Source organism: Lissotriton helveticus, chromosome 10, assembly GCF_964261635.1.
Source record: "Lissotriton helveticus chromosome 10, aLisHel1.1, whole genome shotgun sequence".
Lineage (NCBI taxonomy): Eukaryota > Metazoa > Chordata > Amphibia > Caudata > Salamandridae > Lissotriton > Lissotriton helveticus.
In genome coordinates, this window is record NC_136071.1 from 187,455,391 (window position 1) to 187,480,657 (window position 25,267).

Consider the following 25,267-nt stretch of genomic DNA (forward strand, 5'->3'; position numbering starts at 1 on the left):
CAAATTGTATATATATCATGAACTGTTTGAAATATATGCTTTCTTGGATTACGTCCCCGGGGAAATTAAGCAGGCAGGTATTACACAGGAAGCTGTAAATATAACAAAGATGAATGTGAAACTCTGCTATTATTTTTCATCCTGGGTAATCCTGGCTAGTTACTTTAGTACTGTGTTTATTGGGCACACACAAACAGTTGTTCACTGGGGCTTTTTTCTAAATCCTATTTCATTTTGAGTGTGAGATACTGCAGAAAGAATCAAAAATAGAAATGGTGGCAAAATGATGGTTTGAGTATATGATCTGTTTTCCAACAGTGCATATTAATATCAGATGATACTAGTTGCATGTGCTCATTGAGGCCAATGTGCACAATACATGTATTAAAGTAAGGCTAATGTGTACCAAGCCAAAATTTCCCTACCCAGGAAGACGATTAAAAGTTGTCAGGAAATCATCAGTGCAAGCTTCTTAAGACCCACTATCATATATTTATCATGGGTCAATAGCCTGTGCCTCCCGCAGGGTCCAGTCTTTGCTGCATGTAGCATAAAAGCAACAATGCCAGTTGTATGCTCAGTTCCTTATGAAGATCTGATCTTAATGAAACAGGATCCTGGATTTCAAGGCTACTCCAGCAACCCACCACACTCAGAGGTACAAGTGGCCATCAGCTTAGATTGAGATCCACAGCCCTCTCTCTCAGTTGATGAAAATTGAAAATTGGGGAGCGGGTTTGATCGAACGAGATACTGTAGGAATCTTCTCGCTGATGAAATTTGGTGTCTCAGCACAGCCACTCCTGATTAATACAGAGACCTCCTTTGAGAACTTTAGACTTCTGTATTTGTGCAAATGCTTATGTTTTGTATGTGCATTGTGCCCACTTTTGCCGATTGGCCCTAATTTTCAAAAGCATGTTTTATAAATTAAATTAAATGGAATTGCTAGGGTTGAGGAGCATTTAAGCTCAAATTTGCTTCTTTGATGTCCCTAGGCAGCTTGTATTATACAGCTTCCTACTAACCCTATGCCGTTTCATTCCAGAGCCTCCTCTTCACAGCTCTGCAAAATGGACTCATCAGAAGAAGATGTTGGACAAAGCACAGTAAGAGAAGACTCAGTTTACCCGCCGAGTAGACCAATGTCTCCTGAAGAACAGATGCACATTATGCTTCGACATGACGAGGAAATAAATCAGAAAGAAAAACTACCTTCAGAAAGAGATATAGAGGTATGGACAGATTCAGATTTTATATATGATTTTTTTTAACTATGTATTAATCTAAATATTCCTGGGGCAGTATGTGCAAATGTTCCTTTGCCAAGTCATGCTAAATAAATAGTGTGGTAAGATGAGTCTGCTTCATGTAACATTTCACTATTCATAATTTCCTGTTAAATTTTGCTTAACACTTTTGATGTCATTTATTTCTTTTTTCGGTCGCTTGATTAAGCAACGTATCAAAAGCACAGACAAAATTCTCAATCCTATCCTCTATAAGTCAGCATCAGTAGATGATGTTCTATTTCCTACTAACTTAGTAATTATAGTGAATAGCTTTGGTACTTTAAGCTCCAGGGTGGCTTTTGTGCCTAAAAAAATATTACTTTGTCAGGTATTTATAACACAGAAGGTATAGAGGTATGTGTTATATTAATTGTTATACTAAGACTGTTAACATGGGGGGTCCTGGTTAGCTAGGGTATGTAAATAAGCCAGGCAGAACTCACCACTCTGGTCAATATAAGTGAGTTGCACACCGAAGATAACCCCTGCTTACTCCCTTGGTAGCTTGGCAGAGCGGTCAGTCTTATCTCAGAGGCAATGTGTAAAGCATTTGTGCAACACAAACACACACACACCAGTGACACACTACACACACCACAAAATAGACTTCACACAATGTTATATAAAAATATCCTTTGTATTATACATAAAACACATTAGACCACAATCACATAAATCACTTTGTCAAGAAGGCAATTGCCATAACAATACAAAGATAATGAGTCACTTTGCCAATTAGGCATTTGTCATAACATCACATGTAGTGCACTAAAGTAAACATTTAAAAGCTGCATGTCATATGTTCATCATGAACACATTAGTCATAACAAACCATACACCATCACTATCCAGATTATGAAATTTCTACAAATAACACTACTTGTTACTCTGTCTGTGTAAGGTATAAAAACGACATCCATCCATATGGCAGGGCATGGAAATGCAGCAGTTGAGTCACACATGAATCACCAACCATCATTGGACAGAAATAACCAAATACCGCTGTACAGGACTCCTCTATGTATCATTGAACATGAATCCCCATGGACATAACACACCTGTGCTTCTCTCTCCAGTTTTGTGTCAAATTTCACAACACTTTGGTGGAGAACACATGAATCATAATGAACAGAAACATCCTCTCGGTAATAGGGAAGGCCAGCCGAAACTGTAGGCCGCAGCAGCATCAGCGCGCCTTTACTGGGTAATGCAGTGCATTCTCTTGGAAAATCTTCGAGGTTCCACCCCGTCCCGACCATCGAACAATAATACCCCCGGTATGCTCTCAGAATGGAGGGGGTGCATACACCCGCCCTCATATGGGAGACCTTGACCGGTCTCCTCTCTCAACTGTCCCCTGCGGCCGCCTGCGAGCCTGTGGCGCAGCAGCCAGCAATCTCCTCGCCCAGGCCCTTGGTGCAGTGGGCATTTCCTTGCCCCAAGCACTCGCAGGACTCCTAGTGCTACCACAATGTCCGCAGAGGAGCAGATGTGCTTCTCTGGCCTCTCGCTCCGCTCGGGCACATGGCAACGGGCGCGCCCCTGACAGACCTCGATCCCGGGCCTTCAGGCAGTGCTTTTTATGGGTATGTGGCTGCTGCCTCTCACAGCGGCCACATTGGTGACTCCGCCCTTTTTCCTCTGCTCTGGGGCAGGTAGGGCTGGCTGGGCTCCCTCTTCAGCCCGGCACAGTGAGTTGCCCCAGAAACATGGGTTTTCTTTTCTCCTCGGCCACAGCTCACACTGGCAAGGCGTTTTTGACAGGGCACTAATTATTTTTCCAAATACCAAGAGAATTGCAATTCGTACCACTCACCACGCGCTCCCTGCAGGTCAACAGTCCTTCACACGCTCTAGGCTGGAACCCACAGCCCTCTTTCCACAGGAGATTGTCATATAGGCGGCATAAACACCCCAGGGGTGAGTTGACCATTGACTACTTCCCTACACTCCCCTAACACCCCTCAATCTAGTATTTAGGTGAGCCCCTGGCACCAGAAAATCATATCCTGCTGACCTGAAAGAAGAAGACAGATGTCAAGAGTAGCAAGAAGCAAGAACAGAATTACCAGCAACTGACGACTTGTCTGCTGATTTCGACAACTGCCACAAAAGACGACTTGTCCTATAGCTGCTGTGTCTCCAAAGCCTGGGTGAACTGCCAGCACTTCGCTCATGATCCAGGAATTACTGTGGACAAGTGGAGCTGCTCCTCTGCTCCATTCAGGTACCAAGAAAGAACTGTGATGCAACACCACAAAACCCAACACTAGAAAGCATCACTGCACCCAAACCGCCCAGCCTGAGCTGAAGTCGGCCAATGGTGCCAACATGGTGCCCAGAACCTCCAGACTCAAAGACCAATGTAGGTTTCCCTACTCTACGCCACCTGCAGCCTCTGTTTGCAGAACCCCTCTTATGCGACTGCTTCTGGTGACAAAAACCAAAGGCCTAAGGACACCTCTGCACGTGTCACCCCTAGACCATAGAGATGAGGAGCAAAGGTAGCCCCACGTCCCCGAGCATCATGAGGCCTGAACACCCCTGTTGGTTCAGTCCGACTGCCCTCCCAGTCCAAACCTGCATCCACTTTTCACGCCGACCAATCCTCATAGCCCACCATTGGGCATCTGATGCTGTATTGCACCACTGCACCTGGCCACCCTATTGCCGCTGGAGGTGACCTGCTGGTGCAGCCTTGCCCCATACTCACCTTAAGTCCAGGAGATTGGTCTCATAAGTCGCTGTACTCTACCTGTATGCGGTACTTGTTTTTCCTCCCCTAGGATAACATTGGAGCTACTTAAATTTGCACTTTTGATTTTTTTAAACCAAAAGTATTTCTCTTGCAAAACACACTTACCTGATCATATTGATTCTAGTGCTTAAATATATATAAACATATGTGTTCTTTTTATAAATTGACTGTGTGTGTATTGCAGATGTCTAACATTTCTCTCTGATAAGCCTAGGGCTGCTTGACCACACTAACTCCTAGAAGAGCACCTTGGGATTGTTAGATCAAGCCCCTGTCCACTTTGCACGATTTACCTCATTTTTTTTTTTTGTAAATATATTTTTATTGCAGGAATCAAGTATAATCACATAGTAGGCACCTGCCCGATAGTTCATAACAAATTCACTGACGGTAGAACAACATCCATACACGGCCATTTAGCCCACAACCCGGAGGTCGGGCGGCATTTGCATCGGATCATTAGTGGATGGCACAACATTCCTTCAACGTAAAACAGGTGAAAAATGAATAGGTCTCTTCTGCTTTTCCAAACATCCTAAAGAAACACCCTTCCCCTCCCAAATAGTCCGAACCTCCCAGAGGATTAGGTCCCAAGTTCCCAATGGTATATGTCTCCGGTGCTCGGCGGAAGCGAATGGCGCTTCCCTTCCCTCTTTCCTCCTCCCCCCTCCCAACCCGCCATCGGTAATGTAGTATATGGTCAAAGAGCATGTGATAAGAGACAGTGTTCTGTCCATTGGGAGTATCCCACCAATGTCATTCTACGGGGGTCTAGGCAGTTCCTCATCAACACTATCAGAGTCAGTGTGCGTGTCATGGTCGCGCAGGGCCTGCACCAGCGTCTCCCAAGCCTGCGCCGCCTCTAGTGCTCGCTCGTCCTGTCGCCGCCTCGCCAGCTGATATTGCAATATGCTCTCGCTCCCCGCCCATTTGAGAAGTTTATTGCGCCATCTAGTGCCCGTTGGACCAACCCGCGCCTTCCAATGTCTGGTTATTTCCCGCTTAGCCAGGAGCAACCCCAAGTCGATAAACTTACTAGAAATTTTATTCTTGGGGGTATGAGGGAGCCAGTGTAGAATCCCCACCGCCGCATCAATCTGCAGGGATCTTCCAGTTACCCCGGTAAGCGTGTCTCCTACAAACAACCAGTAGGAGGTCAGCGCGGAGCAGGACCATAACATGTGAATGAGGTCCGCTCCAAGCGTCCTGCATCTAGTGCAGGCTGCCGTTTCCGAGGCGAAATATTTTTGTATTTTCTCCGGGGTCAAATAGGCATAATGTAATATATAGAAGTGGACCAACTGGAATTGAGCACTACGCGTGCCCTTCCAAGCTCGACGCAGCAGCTGGGCCCACGTGGCCTCCGGGATCTCCTTCCCTATGTCTGTTTTCCAACTGGTCTTGAGCACCTCCAGGGGGGATAATCTCTCATTGACCATCTTGGAATACAGGCATGTTACTGCTTTAACCGTCCCTGCAGACATCATGACGTACTGACATGTTGCTGACAACTGAGGTTCTGCTAGACCAGTCTTCCAGTGCGCCTGGAGTGCCCTTGTGACCGCCGCGTGGAGCAAAAAATCGCCCCGGGGAATGTCAAAGCGTTCCAGAAGTGCCTGAAAAGGCAATAGCGTCCCATCCTCATAGAGGTCACCCAGGAGCTGTATGCCCACCTCCTCCCAAACACTCAGCCGCGACCAGTCGCCGCCATGCGGTAATGCAGTGAGCATCCCCAAAGGGATCTCCGGGGCATAGGGCCGTGACACTCCCAGCCTGCGGTGCACTCGGTTCCAGCACGACCGTATGGTTCGTTCCTCTTGGGTGAGGTCCCTCGAATCGTGCCTCTGTTGCAGTGCGATATAGGACAAGACATGTCTGGGCATGCCATATCCCCGTGTCTCTTCCGGACCGCGAAACTCCCGCGCCACCTCCTGAGTATAAGCCTGCAGTTGGGCGGCCAAATAGTACGTTTCAAAGTCGGGTACCGCCAACCCCCCCTCCACCTTCGGTCTCATCAGGGTCCTGAGCGCAACCCTGCGGCGGCCCGAGCCCCAGAGGAACGCCACGATCAAGGAGTCTAGGTTCCGAAAACTAGATCGTGGAATCCAGATCGGAAGTGTCCTGAAGTAGTATAAAAGCCGAGGGAGCGCCACCATCTTCAACAGCGCGATCCGTCCCGCTACCGAGAGGGGCAGGGTGGACCAAAAAGTCATGCTACCTTTTAACGCCCGGACGCATCTGGAGATGTTGCCCTCAAGGGTGTCAACAGGGCGATGATAAACGTGCACCCCCAGATACTTAAAACAAGCAGGCTCCCATCTGATCGCCCTGGGAGTGTCCGGCTGAGGTTCATCTCTGCGGACCGGGAACAGGCAAGTTTTGGCCCAGTTCACTCGGAGACCTGACACCTCTCCGAAAGCTGTGAGCACTGCATCAGCCCCGGCTAAGGCCGTCCCAGCGTCTTCGAGGAAAAGCAGTAGGTCGTCAGCATATAGGGAAATATACTGGTGTCCCGACGGGGACTGCAATCCACTGTAATGGGCCCCAGTGCGGATCGATATAGCCAGCGGTTCCACAGCAAGGGCGAATAACAGCGGGAACAGCGAGCATCCCTGTCTCGTGCCCCGTTCCACAGGGTAGCGCTGAGAAATCAGCTGGCCCGACTTAACCCTAGCTACCGCCGAGGCATACAATACCGTGATCCATGGAAGGAACCCCTCTCCCAGGCCAAATCGCTCAAGGACCCTGCGGAGGTAGATCCACTCCAAGCTGTCAAAGTCCTTCTCTGGGTCAATCGAGAGGATCATGGGATCAGGAGCATCAGCGTGATTCCCTTCCAACAGGCGAAACAAACGGCGGATGTTCATCGTAGTATTACGCTTGGGAATGAAACCCGCCTGGTCGACATGTACCAAAGAGCCCATGTGATCCAACAGACGTGCTGCTAAAACGCTGCTCAAGATCTTGTAATCGACTGTGAGCATCGATAGCGGCCTGTAGGACGCCGGCTCACCGCCCTCCCGACCGGGCTTGAGCAGGGGCACCACTAGGGCCTCCCGCATCGAGCCAGGTAAGCGCCCCAGGGTCTTCGCTTCCTTGTAAACCACCAAGAGCCTAGGGGCCAGGAGATCTACGTAGGTGGAGTAAAACTCCACTGGGAGTCCATCTAGGCCCGGTGTTTTATTTCGCGCCATCTTTTTTATGGCGCTACGGATCTCCCCTAGCTCCACATCTCGCCCCAAGTCCTTCGCCTGTGTAGACTCCAGGGTGGGGATCGGCAAATCACGCAGGAAGACGTCAGTTGGGGTAGTGTCTGGCGGTAGCCTACTGCGATACAGCATCTTATAGTAACGCCAAAAGCAGTCAAGGATCTCGGGTTGAGTATAGACCTCCTTGCCCTCCGCAGTACGCATGGTCACAGTGGGCGAGGTTCGAGTCTGGGACCCCTCCGTCTGTAATAAACAATCACCCAGGTCCCACCGACTGTATGGGTTCAACCCTGTGTTCTATAATATACTTCGTGCAGACCATTGTCTGCGAGGTTGTTTCGCTTATAACTGCAGAAGCAATAAAATTGTTGATTCTTTAACCAATGAAAAATGGTTGACAAAGACATTCTTAGCTACACTGAGGACTATATCAAGGATCTCCTTCAAGATCCAGCTTACAATTTTCTTTCACCAAACATACCAACTATTGACTTTTCACTTAATGATAAAATTAACAAACTAGAGCGCCTTGAGAAGAAACTGATTCGTACAAAATTACATGGACATTTCCTAGCACAATGTCTGCAATCTAACATTATCCCGGTGGGCCTACAAGTTAAAGTCGAACCTGCAATTTTTGTGGATGTCCCTAAGTTTCGGGAAGGGTTTAGTTTTGTCGCAAACAATTGCTCACGCCATTGGATGGTGCTTGGAATTGAAACGGCTAATGAACAAGTTGCTACCTTGACAAAACAGATAGTGGATTTGAAGGCTGAAATTACCAGCGACTCGACTCTCACCAATTCAAAAGAAGCTTTAACCAAGCTTGTAGCCTCACTTCAAGATTTTGAGACGACTACCATCAAAAAGAAATTGGAGAAACTTGCGAGAGATCTAAGATTATATGATAAGAAAAAAACATACCCCTACCTTCAAGAGGAATACTACCGCCAGGACACTCAAGGAAGATTCACCAACCGGGGACGTGGTGGCTTTAGGGGTAGACGGAACTTTAGCACTTTTTCCTGTGTTCTATAATATACTACGATACAGCATCTTATAGTAACGCCAAAAGCAGTCAAGGATCTCGGGTTGAGTATAGACCTCCTTGCCCTCCGCAGTATGCATGGTCACAGTGGGCGAGGTTCGTCTCGTCGGGTTGGCAAGCCAAGCCAGAAGCGCCCCCGATTTGTCACCCTCAGCAAGCGACCTAGTCAAGTAAGCCTTGTGGTCATAGCTTCGCAGGCGCTCGACCTCCACGGCCACCGCCTCCCTTGCTGCCAAGGTCTGTTGTTGGATGGAGCTCCGGGCGGCCGGGGCGGATAACTTCCAGTTCACGGAAGGTCCGATCAGCCTTGGCCAGATCCTCTAGGATGACCCGATGCACCCCAACCCTCTGCGTTATGCAATAGCCCCTAACCATAACTTTAAAGGCGTCCCATTCCGTGGCCCTCACCCCTGCCGTGCCCTCATTCACCTCAAAGTATCCAGTGATCTTGTCTTCTAGGTTGCTGCAGAACAGCAGATCTTCCAGTAACTCGGGGCGCAGCTTCCAAGTCGGCACACAGGGGGTGCCCGGAAGCCACCGGAAATCAGCTAATAGTGGGTTGTGGTCGGAGATAGTCCTCGCCAGGTACTCAGACCTCACAGCTGAGGAAACTAATTCCTTCGATCCTAGCAAACCATCCAAACGCACATGCAACTCGTGCATGCCGGAAAAATGGGAGTAGTCCCGGGTGTGTGGGTGCTGGGCCCGCCAGATATCCGTCAGTCCCCACTTCGCCTGCCAGTCCATCCTGCCCCTGGCCACCCGATGAGTCGGGGAGTCCAGGAGGGGAGGATGAGATCTATCCAGGTTAACGTCCACCACCGAATTGAAGTCGCCCCCCAATAGAAGTGGTCCCGACAAATAGCGGGCCAGGGAGCCCGATAGCGTGGACAGGAAGGCGAGTTGGTCCGTGTTAGGCGCGTAAATGCAGCAAATATTCAGATCTCTTCCCCCTAGCTTTCCAGCAAGTGCCACGTACCTCCCCTTGGGGTCCACAGTGTACCTATCCACCTGCAAGGGTACCCCAGCCCTTATCCATATCAGCGCGCCCCTAGCATAAGCTGAGTACGTGGTGTTGTACACCTGTCCTCGCCATCTGCGCTGTAGCGCTATTCCCTCAGACCTGGTGAGGTGTGTTTCCTGCAGTAGTGCGATCTGTACGCCTCTGCGCACTAGGTAAGCGTGGACTTTGTGTCGTCTGGACATGGAGTGCAGACCCCGCACATTCCAAGTGATGCATTTCAGAGTTGTAACCAAAGAAGGATACTGAGTTCCCCGGGGATGCAAAGGGAGGTGTATGGGAGGTTGGAGACAGAACTAAACTATAGTCAGGGAACTGGGAGTTCCCTTGTTGGAACTAAGGGTCCCTTAGTTCCAACAAGGGAACTCCCAGTTCCCTGACTATAGTTTAGTTCTGTCTCCAACCTCCCATACACCTCCCTTTGCATCCCCGGGGAACTCAGTATCCTTCTTTGGTTACAAGTTATCTGGACATATACTCTGGACCCCGTAAAAAACTGTCCACACTAGTTCCTTCCTTTGTACTAATGCATTTCAGAGTTGACATATCAGCCAATATCCCACATTTCGTTCTCCAGTCTTTCGAAACACAGCTCAAACATAGGCAAGCACCCAGTCAAACCCATACCGATGGCGAGTCCCCCCCTTAACAACGAAAAAACAACCCTCAAACAGGAATCCCTTTCCACCCTCCCCAGAACAGGTTCCAAATAGTACCATCTAGTTCCCATCCAAACTGTACCCTCGAAAAACCCCCCTTGTACTAACCTGATGGTAGTCACTGCAGGTGTGCCGTAAGGGCAATATGGGGGCCGAACGTCGATAGGGGGTCCCCGCACTTCAATGCTTCTAAAGTGCGACCGAGCCCTAGGTCATTGGGGCCCAAATAGGGCGCAACCACAACCCACCACACAGTCAGTTACCCAACATTTCCCTCCACAAACCCCCACCCCCCACCCGCCCGCCCCCATCCCCCCAACCAGAGCCGGCTCACCTGAAAGCGTTATTGTTCATCAAGCAGGCCCTCCGCCGTCTCCCGGGTGACCACTGGGAGTGTCACGCTATCAGATTCAGATCCTTCCGTGTCCGAGTGGCCCCCACTCTCGCCAGGCTCCGAGAGTTCAGTCACATGGACACCTTGGGGGCCAGAAATATTAGAGACCATCTCCAGCGCTCCCCGTCGTTCCGCCTTAGTTTCCACCGTCGAGGGGCGAGTAGTCCTGCCTCTGCGATGTCGGATCCTCCTAGTCTTCCGCTGTTGGTTGCTCTCCAGTGTGGGCTGGGAGGAGGTCCCAAAGCCATCTTTGCCAGCCCTGTACAATTCAAGCCAACCACATGCGTCATCCGGGGTATCGAAGAACTTGGTTGTACCGTCCAGGATGACGCGGAGTCGTGCCGGAAAAAGCAGGGAATATTGGATGCCCTCACCGCGTAGCTCCCTTTTAATGGCCAGGAAGGAGGTCCGTCGCCGTTGCGTCTCGTACGTGTAATCCGGGAAAATGTTCACTCGACTGTTCTCCACCTGGTAAGGTCCCTTCTGCCTGGCGGCCTGCAGTAGAAAGTCTCTGTCTCGGAAATTAAGTAGCCGCGCCACCACCGGTCGTGGGGGTTGGCCCTGCTGCGGTGGTCGGGCCGGCACTCTGTGCGCTCGTTCCAGGGTATAGAAGGGGGAAAGCCCTTCCGGCGCCACCACCGACCGCAGCCAATCCTCTAGATACGCCACCATGTCCTCACCTTCAATTTTTTCTGGAAGGCCTACTATTCGAATGTTATTTCTCCGATTGCGCCCTTCCGCATCCTCCGCCCATCTCTCCAGAGCTTTTATGCGGGATAGGGCGTCCCTCACTGTGGCATCCAAGTTTTTCTGCGCCGGTTCCAGGAGTCCCACTGAGCTCTCTACCTCCTTCACCCTGTCCGAGAGCTTACCATGGTCCGCCCGGAGCAATCCCAAGCTCGTCGCAACTTGAGCAATGTCCTGTTGGAGGGCCGATCGAGTATCAGTGATCGCCACCAGGATTTTGTCGAGCTGCTGTTGAAGGTGCGGGTTCCCTGATCCTTCCGGGTGTAGGCGCTCCTCATTATCAGGCGCCTCCACATCAGAGGCAGTCTGGGTGCCTCCTTTGGTTCCTCTTGTCTTCCCCATAGCGTTCAGGGTCCTCGGCTGGGGGTCTCAGCGAGAGCGGGGGACGGTCAAGGCAGGTGCTTCCCGCCGATGTGGCGTGACTGCGGGCAATGGCGCCGTTATCCGGTCTTCCACTCCTCTGCCACGAGCTGGCGTTTAAGGAGAGCAGGCCTTCGGGCAATGACCGAAAGGAGGAGCAGTCGCCAGGCCGGCCAGGACCCCCTGGCCAGATTACGATGGCGGTCTCTGCCGGTGCAACGCGGCGCGGGCGGTCCAGGTGCCCTCTCCGCTCTCAGCGCGCAGGCCAGGTATAATCTATCGGCCCCAGTCTCGGGGGGGGGGGGCAGGCCAGGTATGGGCAGTCCACGGGGGGCAGTAGGTCCCCGAGGAGCCTCCGTCTCCGTCACCAGCAGCAGGCGCTGCCGGTCATCTGGCGCCCAGCTCAAGCACCGCGGTGCTACTCACACCGCTCTTCCAGCCCTCGGGGGGGGGCCTGTTCCAAAGCTCTCCCCAGCGCCGTAGGCTCAGGTCCGCTTGCCAGCAAAATCAGGAATCAAGACGGCGGATGGCCGCAGCGAACTCGGCAGCGCGAAGTAGATCTCCGTGCCTCCTCTCCCTTCCTCCACACGGCCCCGCGGCAGGGCGCGGCGGCGGTCACTCGGGGCCCCACACGGCCAATTGCTGGGCGTCCCTGGGCTCTAAGGGGTCGGTCTCCGGTGCTGTCCCCTCAGCGGAGGCAGGAAAGCAACAGCCACATTGGGGGCGCTGGGGGTGACGGCCGCTCCAGGGCCTCCGGCCGTCCTAGGATCCCTGAAGCGGAGCGGGCGCCATCTTGGCTTCCACTCCGCGGTCTCCGTAGTCCCTCGGTTCCCGCCTGCAGGCCTCGTTACGAACCCCCAGCGTCCGCGGACGGTGCAGGACCCACAGCGGTCTCCGTTGTGGGGGTCGGGGGCGCCCTGGATGCCCTAGGAACAGGATAAAAGGCGGCTCGATCGCGGAGCCGAGCGTCTAAGCGACCTCCGCCATAGGCATTCAAGCCACGACCCTCGCACGATTTACCTCATTTTGACATATCATATAAAGAGCTAGCTTCCTACACCTATTTTCCCTTTCCATAGCTGCCACTGTACTGATCTGTTAGATATGTAATGTCCTCCCTAGATATTTATACATTGTTGCTTTTGCTATACATCTTGCACCCAGCAAAAGTCTACAGCTTAAAAAATTATTATATGAAAAGTAGCACATAAAATAGTTGCCCACTTTCAACTTGGTGTGGTAAAATAAATTCTTCAGTTAATATGCAGAACAATTTCAATTGACCCATTACTCAAAAATGTGTAAATACTACATAAGCCAGTTAGTTAAGATATCTTTATTCGGCAAGGCGCCATAAAAGAATAAAAACAATTAATTATACATAATCCCCCAGATTCATCATTGTAATGTTTTGCGAGTCCTAAATAGCGATTATTAAGGAATCGCTATTAAAGACTCGCAAAACGGCATTCATGTAGAAATCGCAATATTTATTGTGATTTCTACTGCCTCCTTATTTGCGATTCGCTAATTGCTAATCGCAAATAAGGAATGGCTTTCCCATTCATTCCTATGGGCCTAAAGGCCCATAGGAATGCATGGGGAGTCATTCCTTATTTGCTATTAGCAATTAGCGAATCGCAAATAAAGAAGCGGTTTCAAGGGTGCCAGGGTGTCCAAAGGACACCCTGTAGCACCCCTGAAATGCTAATGTACACTGGTGTTGCGCACACACATGTCCAAAGGACATGTGTGTGTGTAACATACAACTTAGAAAAATGCGCTAAAGTACATTTTTCTAAGTTTTCGTAATTTACCACGAAGTAAGACTTCGCGGTAAATAGCGGCCCAAGATTGCGATTTTGCAATTTTTAAATGGTTCATGAATTGCATTTAAGGAATCTCTAATTGAGATTCCTTAAATGCAATTCTTCGCAAATATGCGATTTCTACAAATGCGATTTTTGCATTTGGGATGATGAATCCCAAATGCAAAAATAGCGCTCGCAAAGGGCCAGATTCGCAGAATCTGGCCCTTTGCGAGCCGATTTTCCTTTGATGAATCTGGCTGAATATTATTAATTATTTATAACATATATATCAAATCTGAATTGCCGGCCTTAAGACAGTTTCTTCTTGGGTATATACAAACATGTAAAATTCTGTTAAAATAATAATTCATGTATTTTCCTAGTGCCCATAGCTTTCTTTATAATATTTAAAAGTGCATAACAAATTCTTTTGTAAGAACTCTAGTGCTGCTCGATGTTGTTTAATTCTTGCCTTGCGTAACACCGGTACTAAGTAAGCTTGCCTCAGGTGCACATACAGAGAGCAGAGCATTATAAAGTGACATGCGCTTTCAGATCATATTATATCACAGCAACAGGACGGTAAATCACAAGACCAGGAACATTGATCTGGAAAAGCTGCCTTAAAATCGTTTGTATTAAATCTAAAATAGGTGACTAAAAGGCGACAATTGGAGTTCTCGAACCAAGTTAAGTAGCGTTTAGTGAGGGTAGGCGTTACAATTTGAATATAGGCCTCTAAAGGCTGCATTTTTTGGGCTCTTCCTAATCTCTCCGTCATCTTGATATCATAAAAACATTGTTTCACTCTTGCTTTTGTGTCATTGCCAATTTGTTTGTGGATATAAGAACATTTCTTCTAGGCCTAAAGTATAAAACATCTTTTTAACATAGGCGAACCATGGTAGGCTTCCACATTATCAATAACTCCTTAAAAACAGAAACTTTTACAGAGATATTACTGAAATCATATATACTGCTTAAGAACAGCTTGCACCCTCAGAACCCCAAATAGCTACAAACAGGGAGATAGCAACCTTTCACCTATTTTCAGAGTTCATAGAAGAAAACAAATTATTCTCAGGCTCGCAAACAGAATTCTTCCTAGGGAGAGGGAATCAATCTGCCGAATCCCAATTTGAGATGACCTAAAAACTATGGGGCATATTCACAACCCGCATTTTGTAGTAAGTTTATTAGTACTAATGATGGTTCTTCTTAACTTTCTGGAAAATGCTATTCACAAACTTAAAAGTGTAAATCTCCACCCCTACCTCTTCTATCTTTTCTATGGGGAGATCATCACACATATAAGTATATGACTTACTAGTAAATGTAGAGGGGGACGATGGAGAGTGGCTAGAAAAAGGGGCATGCCTACTATTAAATGGAAGAAGTTTAAGGAGGACTAAGGAAGGGTTTATGGAGGGATGTGCACCCACCCAATAAAGAGTAATCCCTTTGCCATTGACATGTCAAGCATCACACATGGACACTCACAGGTATGGCAACACCCTCCAATAGATAATAATGGAGGTAGAAACCTAAAATAAAATCGCATAGGAAATAATGTTCAATTAAATTAAATTATTTAAAATGGTTAAAATATAAATAATGTTAATTTAATGTTTAAAAATAATCTGAAATAAAACGTATTTTCTATTTTATTTTAACATATTTTAATAACCTTTTTATATTCAAGGAGTAATGTGACATACATTTTTACTACCATATAATCGAACCACTTTTACTTAATTCTATACCTCACTTTTAGTGATAATTAATACATAGAAATATTCTTTTTTTTAACTTTAAATGGGAATTATTGTTAATTTAAATTTCTGAAATATAATTGTAATTTTATTTAATATATTCAAAATAATTAATTGTACTTTGAATCTTTAATACTGTAGCATTTGTTTCATTCTACATATAAAACAAATATATAAAACTAATTTACAATAATAATTAACATAACAATGTCACACTGAATGTCTGCTTTGGTGTGGAGTGGGTGGAGGGGCAGTGATGGACTTCTACAGATCACATGGGTCGAGGATGCAGGGAGTAGTAGAGCCTCAGTCAACAAGCATTGGAAATGCAATAGGTCTCGCATTAGGAAAGTTTGAGCTATTGGTCTTATAAATGATTTTTTTTTATTTATGTGTTGTTTTTTAAAATAGCTAAGTTAATAGCTTTGTCATTTACAATGCCAATAGTTATAACTTTCGCAAATGTGACACCTATAGCATTTGTAATGCAACATGTTTTGTATTTACGTGACTTAGATGTATTGATAATACAATTAACAATGGCTTTTAATTTTTTTAAATAATTAATACTTAAATAATTTATTTAATTTGTAATGTCAATAGCTTAAACTTTTCTAAATAACTTTCGTGAAGATTATGTTCAGTGTTTTTTATTGTGATGAAAATCCAAGAACAGAAGTGAAATATTAACATATTTTTGTGATTTGTAATAAAGCTTGAAAACAGCTTGAAACATTGAAAGAACATATTTGAACCAGTGATGCTGTGGTTGCGCTGAGTGATGCTGTGGTTGCGCTGAGTGATGCTGTGGTTGCGCTGAGTGATGCTGTGGTTGCGCTGAGTGATGCTGTGGTTGCGCTGAGTGATGCTGTTGTTGCGCTGAGTGATGCTGTGGTTGCGCTGAGTGATGCTGTGGTTGCGCTGAGTGATGCTGGGGTGATGCTGAGTGATGATGTGGTGATGCTGAGTGGTGCTGAGTGATGCTGTGGTTGCGCTGAGTGATGCTGTGGTTGCGCTGAGTGATGCTGTGGTTGCGCTGAGTGATGCTGGGGTGATGCTGAGTGATGATGTGGTGATGCTGAGTGGTGCTGAGTGATGCTGGGGTGATGCTGAGTGATGATGTGGTGATGGTGAGTGATGCTGAGTGATGATGTGGTGATGCAGAGTGGTGCTGAGTGATGATGTGGCGATGCAGAGTGATGATGTGGTGATGCAGAGTGATGCAGAGTGTAAAAAGAGGGAGAGGGTAAAAAGGGGGAGAGGGTAAAAAGGGGGAGAGAGAGGGGGAGAGAGGAGAGAGAGGGGGGAGAGGAGAGAGAGAGGGGGAGAGGGTAAAAAGGGGGAGAGGGTAAAAAGGGGAGAGAGAGAGGGGGAGAGAGGAGAGAGAGGGGGAGAGAGGAGAGAGAGAGGGGGAGAGAGGAGAGAGAGAGGGGGAGAGAGGAGAGAGAGAGGGGAGAGAGGAGAGAGAGAGAGGGAGAGAGGGGGAGAGAGGAGAGAGAGAGAGGGGGAGACGGGGAGAGAGAGAGTGGGAGACGGGGAGAGAGAGAGAGGGGGAGACGGGGAGAGAGAGAGGGGGAGACGGGGAGAGAGCGAGGGGGAGACGGGGAGAGAGGGAAGTGATGGAAAGGGAGAGAGGGAGGGTAAGAAGAGAGGGGGAGGACGAGAGCGAAGGACGGAGGGGAGAGAGAGGGGAGGGAGGGAGAGAGAGGAGAGCAAGCAGAGGGGGAGGGGGAGAAAAAGGAGAGCAGGGGGGAGGTAAAGAGAGGGAGAGAGGAGAGAGAGGGGGAGAGAGGAGAGAGAGAGAGAAGGAGAGGGTGAGAGGAGAGAGGAAAGTGAGGGAAAGGGAGATAGGTAGACGGAGAGAGGGAGAGTGAGAGAGTGAGGGGAGATTGAGAGGCATTAGAAACGAGGGGTGACAGAAAATATTTATACCGGCGAACCTAAATGTAGATACAGTATTTACTCAAAGATCCAGAAGAGACAGGGCGGCGCTATACAAAAGTCCGGGGAGTATCTTTGTTTGCACAGCAGCGTGGTCTGGGAACAAAATGAATTTGATTGGTCAAAACTTAAGCATGAACCTCTCAGGTGATCAAGTAAAGCACAAGTGACAAGGTGCAATGTTGATTTGGATTTATTGTTTGTCGTGTGGGCGGGCACTGCTGAGGTGACAGACAAGAAATAAGAAATTTAAGAAATGTAAGAAAGGAGGACGCGGTGAATGAAGGACCGAGATGATTCAAGGGTCATGTTCTGAAGGTTTAGGAAATCCCGCTTCTCTGGTGACGTGGGTGGTGTGCCTTCCTCCTGGTGAATAACACGCCTTTGGATGTTGACGACTGTGGTCGGGTGAAAAATTTGGAGTACGCAGTGGGCGCACTGATGCCAGCAAAAGAAACAGCCTATCAACTGTCAGACCCTCCCAGACCTCTACCTGAATCGGTGGATTGTCTTTGAAACGTGTAATTCCTGGATTCACAGTAAATTGGAGTGCAACGACCAGAAAGACGGTTGTGCTGTTGGATGTAGCTGGCAAACCTGGCAGGCTTCCCGTGCGTGCGCTGGTGAAGGTAGTCCCCTGGCGGAGTCGTTGGCACTCGAGAGTGATATGAAATGATGTAGCCTTGCCCCATTTCTAGGAATGTGTATAATGCCTTGTTTACAGACGCAGCACGGCACTGTGAGACCTATCCCCGTGGAAATGCTCTGACACCAAGTGTGCCGCCTCGTGTCTTTTTTACATCTCCTCAGCTGGTCTAGGGATTTGCACGCATGTGTAGTTAGTCTTTTTTACAATGCCGAGTACATGCACAGCACTAAGACATTTTTATTATATACAGAGGGGTACTTATTTTGTACCAATCACTGACCGATGTTAATGTAAGGGTTGTAGATGGTGGGTTGCGCATGCCTTGTTTTCATTTCCATTATAATGACAATAATCCTTTCTTTGACCCTGTGCTCAATCAACGTGGACTGTATTATAGTGAATACGAGGGGCTTAGATAAAGAAATAGGAGAGGCGAGGAGGAAGGGAAACTGGGGTAAGGAACAGCCGACGGAGGAGAACAAGACGGAGGGCATTGCTGTGGGGAGGGGGGAGGAGAAATGCGACACGGCGGGCAGGGGAGGGGGCGGAGCGGGGAGAGCGGCGATGAGGGTGTGAAGGTCTCACATGACGGGGCGTGGTATCTTAAGTCGTGTTGCTTTGGGAGGCAAGATTTTAAAAAAGCGCCATACTGAAAGAAAGGCGTGCGCCGCCTTGTTGAAAGTGAAAGGTGCTGAAAATAAACATATGCAGCGGCACTACTGCTGAAGCGCAAGTGCGGAGCTGGTTAAAAAAACATGAGTAATTGAAATTTAAGGGAGCCTGCTGTGAGGAAAAAAAGCCTCGCCCGCCATTGTTTGTATGCGCTGTGCTTTGCTCAAACATGAAGCACGACGCCCAGGCGATGAGGAGTGCACGACCCCAGAGCCTAACCCTGCTTGGTGTACATTTAAGAACTCCGTTTGGTCTCTCATGAAGGGGCGTGGGATCTTAAGTTGCGTCGCTGCGGGAGGCAAGATAAAAAAACAAGTTAAACAAGTTTTAAGAGTAGACGCGGCCGTGAAACTGAAAGTACGGCCGACCGGCCGTGAATAATTAGGGGGTGAGAAATGCGCTGGGAGGGCTGCCTTTGATGTGGTAATGCGAGGCAGGCAGGCAGGCGGCTGGTGGCATTGTGCACACGCTTTTTAGGGCTTGCGCTTGCTCAATGACCTAAAAAGCACATGCACTGCATGGAATCGCCAGTGGAATCGCCAGTTCGGTAAACTCTCGATAAGCCCCTATATATCTCGCTCCCGCTCAATGCGCATGCGCATTGAGATAGGTCGCTCGACCTAAAAAGGAAAACATGCTGACCTGTGGAACTGCTGCCTCTCCAGTACAATGGCTGTGTTTGCAGCTCCCAGTGCTTGCTATCCCCCTGCTGGTGACAGCGTAAAGCATCTGCCTCATCTTTCCAAAAGGCGTACCAGCCCAGCACATAGAAGCATGCACTAGTAGCTATTCACAATCTCTGCCCCCTAAGCACTATGTAATTCATGTCAATCAAGGCCCCAAAGCCAGTTGCAGCCTCAAGGCCAGTCTATATTTGGAAGTGGTGTGTGCTGAAGGAAGGCTTTTCTAGTCAGACTTTATGCTTACCTCGATTCCTGTGTTTTAGTAATAGAATCTAATTGTCATTTATTGCTTTGAATGTAATTATTTCCAAATGATTCTTCCTTTCAGAGATATGTTTACTACATCTACCGTGGAATCCAGCAAGAAATGTTGGAGCCTCAGGAGAGCGAACAGATGAACCGAATTTTACAGAATGTTCCAAATATTTACATGAGCAACCCTAACTTGGAGAAAGTGCTTCTGAGTCTGACTCAGGAAATTAACAAGGACTACAATGTCAGTCTCAGGAAAAGTATTGGTAAGGGAAACAGATATGTATTCTGCAGGTGCTGGAATCTTAAGAAACTTTTTACAACAAACATTTCCAAAGTGAATAAGACAGGTCTTGGCAATTTGGTACGATGGGTATTTTTTTTTTTTTTTACTGCAAGCACACGCCTAAAAAATAAATAGAAAACAAATGCACCCACCTAAGCGTGGCCACCATTTGCTTGCAGTAAAAACATTTAAATTTAAAAAATGTTCAATTTTGACTGTGTTACTGGGGATGATTTTAAGTAACAAGGCTTTTGGTTGTTCCATGTAGTTTATTATTATTATTTATGTAGGTGACATGAGTATATCACCACCTAACCCAGAACTCAAATAGCACACCGTTATAATCCTATAATGTCACTTAAACCCTTTAAACTGTACCTTAAAAAAATACAGAAAAAAATCATCCCCTAACTGGACACCCAAAGTGTATGCAAAATAAAAAGCTAGTATTTAAAATGAATACACATAAATAGAAGGCGTTTTGAACTACATCCGTCACTGAAGAGAAAAGTACTTTTCAGGTGGATGAGAACATTGTGCACAAGCTTTGTGCACTCACTAAAAGTGAAGGGAGACAATGGATAAAGTGGGCTGACCCATTCCCATGCTGTATGCTTTTGTAGACGGAAGCGGACTGTGAATGACAATTTAACTAACCAATGAATGAAGTCCACTAGCCAAAACCCATCTATGTATGTGTGCTGTGTAAGATTGTTTGGGGAAAGAATATAATGTGGCAAAACAGCTAAAGCTGCCTCAAAGACCCGATTTAAAAAGTCATTTCACTTAAGGAGCCCTCGTCAGCATTCATTTGACGTGTTCCGTGATGAATCGTGTGGTAGGAGGGATCAGGGGGAGTTATATGGTAACAGTGGTGCATAGTTTAACGCATCATTCATAAAACCTTTAGGGCTGATCCTAAGTAGGCCGGTAATCAGGATTTAGCTGGTAACAGGAGTTATCAACAGAATAAAATCATTAACTCCACATGGATACAGTGGATTAGAAGTCTCTGAAGCTTGTATTTCACATGCTAAATGGTGGTAGAATGTAGGTGAGAAATTACAGCAAAATGAAGTAAGCATCTCAGGAATACAGATTTCCATAACGTATCCCCCAATTGAGCTGCAAAACTTGAAATAGTCTGTTACAGGGTTGGGAATGCCAGGTGGTGAAAGTTGCACCACACCTGGTATTAAGATTTGTAAATTTCCATAACATATAAGTTGTAAAATTAGAGAACATTGCTAAATGCCCTAGTCAAAGAAGCAGAATTCATATGCATAGTCTTAAACTGCAATGCCTGTTGTTTGTTTAGATTTTTTCCAATTTAATGTGCATTGCCAAGCAGAGACCTCTAACTTACAACGCAGTGTCTCACCTGGTTACATCACCCTTTGTGTCAAAAACGGTTAAGCCAGTACTGGCAATCATTTAAATATGCAACAGAACCTTTTCTTGGTTTCTATCTTTGGTTTTATATGCTGAAAGTTTATTTTTCGAATGTGAAATCAGAATTTGAGAAGTAGGTGAGAAGAAAGTAAACCAAAATATGAATTTAATACTTGTATGATTACTGTCTTTATAAAGAAAATGCTTTAATGTTACAAAATGCCTGCATTACTTACTGGTTTCCTTAATAACACACGTTTTTACTTTTGTATCACACTACTTACTCATGAGGTCTAGTCAGAACTGAGACAGAGGATTCCTTCACCCAATGTTATGTTATGTTATGTTATGTTATGTTATGTTATGTTAAATTTTATTTCTATAGCGCACGGCTACTCAATAAGAGTGTCCCGGCGCTTTATTTAGGCGGCTCAGTAAAAAACATAACACCATAAAAACAAACCTGTTTCTATTGTGTTCCTTCCACCTAGAGGAGCCTCATCTTTAAGGACCTACAAGGTAGTGTGACATGTCTCTTAGTCTGAGCCAAGTCGAACCCTTCCTGTATTGTAAGAACTATGACAAGGAAAACTAAAGATTTGGTGTAATGAAGAGTAGATGATCCGTAACCCCTCATCCATTTTTATTGTTATGCTCTTATGCATGGGACTATTCCTAACTCAACCAATGTGTGAGCGCAGAAGGTCAGCAAACCAGAAGAAAAGGGCCCTTGAGAACTGCTTGAGATGTAAGATGTAGCTACTTGAACGAATACCACTGCTGATCCTACGCATCAAAATCGAATAGAGAATACCCGAAGACTATTCATCAGGACCATCTCCTCACAGGAGACAGAAAAGCAAAGACCACCATTGATAACGATACCCTTTACAGAAAGCACATTATAACAATCCAGGAACTAGACCACTAGCAATTGTGCTATGCAGCCCTTGGAGTGCAGAATTTGTGCTCACCCTAAGCAGTCCCAATCCCAGGTTAGTCCTACAGGTGATATCAACAAGGAAGTAATTAAGGTTTACTTTACACAAGTACTGCTGCCTGAAGTGACATTGACAGCTTGGTTTACATTAAGACAGACTTTCCAAGATAGTCCACAAGGGGTGTCATCCAACCCCATTTCATATTTCACAAATCCCGTTGAGTTAGGAGATACCAGAAACATTTAGACATAAAAATGTCATGTAATTTCGACTAAAGCTAGTTATGACTGGCCTCATGGAAGATCGGTCATTAACTTTCAGTGAAAATCAACTGCAGCACATTATTTTCTTTGAGTGACAGAATTTGTGTTGGATATATTGAATTGAGAGTTGTGGGAAACGTTTCACAGGTGAAGAAGCGCCCTATCCTATTCCTTCTGTGTCAAGTCTCGGTCTATGTCCCTTTCCAAGCACCAGCAGATCCCCAATAAGGGGTCCTGCTCCTGTGAAGTGTGCGACAGGGCTCGGGTGAGTCATGTTATCAAATGGCAGCCCTCTCTTACAGTATGCAAGGTGTGCACTAGCAGGTGCTGATCAAGTTCAGTGTCGATGATTTGCCGCAGTCGGCCCATCTCTGCAAGCAACCGGCCATAGGCTAGGATGTGGCCTGCCAGGAGATCATAGTCAGTCTGCAGTTGCTCAAAGGGGGTGAGCATGCCATTCTGGAACAAAATGCCCAAATTCTCCACACCGGCTGCTTCCCATGTCGCCAACCCCTTTCTTCCGATCAGATCCCTAAACTGTCGGATGGATCCAATACAAATTCCAGAGGAGTATTTGGGCATATTCAGCATAAGACTCAGGCTCCTATGGAAGCTGTCATGTGGCATGTTCAGAAGGCCGTTGACTCCTTGTGGGATCACCCCACGTGGTAGAAAGGCCCCCTGCACCACCTGCTGTGTGCAGTCCTGAGAGGGTATGCTCAGTCCCTCCACAAGTCACCCCGCCAGCCAACGAGCATGCCACTACAACTTTGCCGCCAGATAATAATATTCAAAGTTAGGGGCCGCAAGGCATCTTATACAGTTCTATTTGGTGTCTACCCATGTCCCAGAGGAAGCCCACCAACATGGCATGTAAGGTGTCAAAGATGCTCCGAGGTATGCCCACCAGGAGGTTGTGGAAAATGTAGAACAGGTGGGGAAGTATCACCATTTTCAACAGTGACACCCTGCCTTGCACTGAGAGCGGAAGCATGCTCCAGAATGCTAGTGGGGACAGAGGAAGGCAATGGCTCTCATTATGTTGCCATCTATGAGGTCCTGGGAGGCATGGTATATGTAGATACCCAAGTACCGGGAGGTGTGCGGCTCCCAGCGGATTACGTGTGTGTCACCACAAATTGCTACGCCGGCACTCCGGGTTGATCGGGAATAGGCATCTCTTTGACCAGTTCACCCCCAGCCTGAGTTAACCCGGAACTCTGCTAAGATGTTTGTATCTCGGTAATACCCTCTCGTATTTCACAGACATATATTAAACCGTCATGCGCGTATAGGGAGATTACTTGTGTCACCCTCTCCAGTGGCATGCCCCAAATCTGGCCCTGTTGTCTGAACATCTGTACCAGTGACCTCATTCTTAGAGTGAAAAGGAATGGGGAGAGAGGGCACCCCTAGCGCATACCCCTATTCACCTGCAATGTGGCAAAACCCACTGCCCTATCTTCACACAAGCCATGGATTCCAAGTAGAAGAACCCGATGAGTCTCTGCAACCTGCCATCTGTGCCCATAGACATTAATGTAGAGAACATATATCCCCAATCAATGATGCCAAATGCTTTCTCTAAGTCCAACACTATGCATGCCGCATAAGGCCATTGGGCAGGAACTAACTCCAACACTCTGTGGAGTCTGCGTATATTATGGGTGGTGGATCTGCCTGATATAAAACCGTTTTGGTCATGATGGACCGGATGAGGGAGCTGCTCTAGCAGCCGTACTGCAATGATCTTCCTCTGTATTTTGTTATCCATCTCGAGCATGGACATGGGATAGTATGATGTCATCTCCAAGGGTTCCGTACGGGGCATGGGGATTGAGATCAGCAATACCTTGCGAAGCGCCAGTGGAAGCTGACCCTCTGATAGTGCAGCCTTATATCACTGCAGCAGCTCGGGAGTCGAGAAGCCTACATATGCCATACAAAATTTGATTGGTAGTCCGTCCAAACCCAGGGTCTTACTAGTAACTGCACCCTTGATGGCTCCCTGAATCGCCTGCTCTGTGATGAAGGTATTGAGCTTCTCTCTATCTGCTGGCACAATAATGGGTAATGTGACCTTGCTGAGGAACTCCCGGATCTGGCCTTGATGGTCCACAGGGTCGGGGTCACACACAGAGGGTTCAGTAATGGGCAGTGAACGCTGCATGTATATCTGGCTGGCTGGTGGCAAGATGAGTCGGGACACTCTTATCATGGTAATAGGGACAGTTGGTACAGCACTTCTCAGCAGCCATGCCAACCGATGACCATATTTGTTACTTTTAGCGTGTATCTTTGCTTTATACGCTCTGTAGTCTAGGCATCACAGCTGTTCAATCAGGCGGGCATGGTGCTCCTTCGCTGCCGTGAGTCCTGATCCCTCAGCTGAGGTAGCCCATGTTGCAACTTTTTGGACCCCCAAAGATGCCTCCACCCGAACCATGTACTGGTGTATGTCAGCCATCGCCCCCACCACAGTGTGTATGCAATGGCCCTAGAGCATGTCCCTTAATACCTGATCTTCTAGCATGGCCAGCTGTAGTCACCACGAAGGGACCAGAGGGTGCGGTGCCTCCCACTCAAGGTGTATTTAGAGTGGGTTATGGTCAGAGAGCGTCTTTTCCAGATACTCTGCATTCACAACCTACAGCTGAGTGGCATAATGGCGAAAAATCTGATCCAGGCACATGTAAAGGTCTTGTGGTGATGAGTAATAAGAATATTCCCTGGCACCTGGGTTTAGGACGCGCCAGTTAGCTATCCGGGACCAATGCATGAACCATTGGGACAATCAAGCGCCTGTGGCCTCCACACGGGAGGTCAGCAGAGAAATATCTGAGTGATCTAGCTGAAGGTGTAAGATGCTATTAAAGTCCCCGCCAATGATCCAAGGGATGATCCAAGGGATATGTGCCCATCTTGTTAAGATAACAGAGAGGCACGCCAGGTAGGCATGCTATGCCACATTTGGTGCGTGTATGCTACCTAACAAGAGGGGTCTGCCATCCAGTTGCGCTTCCACTAGGACATAACGCCCTATGGGATCTATCTTCGTGGCCACGCATCTTAAGAGCACTGAGGGCCTAACCCACACAAGGACCGCTCTAGCAGAGC

The 25,267-nt window shown here is 47.4% G+C and overlaps 1 protein-coding gene across 1 annotated transcript in view; it reads left to right on the plus strand.

Moving 5' to 3' along the window:
* The window catches only part of DNAH3 (dynein axonemal heavy chain 3), a 660,573-nt gene that overhangs the window by 67,746 nt on the left and 567,560 nt on the right, over nt 1-25,267 (plus strand). The window contains exons 5-6 of the mRNA XM_078665068.1: nt 1,049-1,235; nt 19,345-19,534. Coding sequence (XP_078521194.1) covers nt 1,049-1,235; nt 19,345-19,534 — 377 coding nt within the window. The remainder of the gene's footprint in view (nt 1-1,048; nt 1,236-19,344; nt 19,535-25,267) is intronic.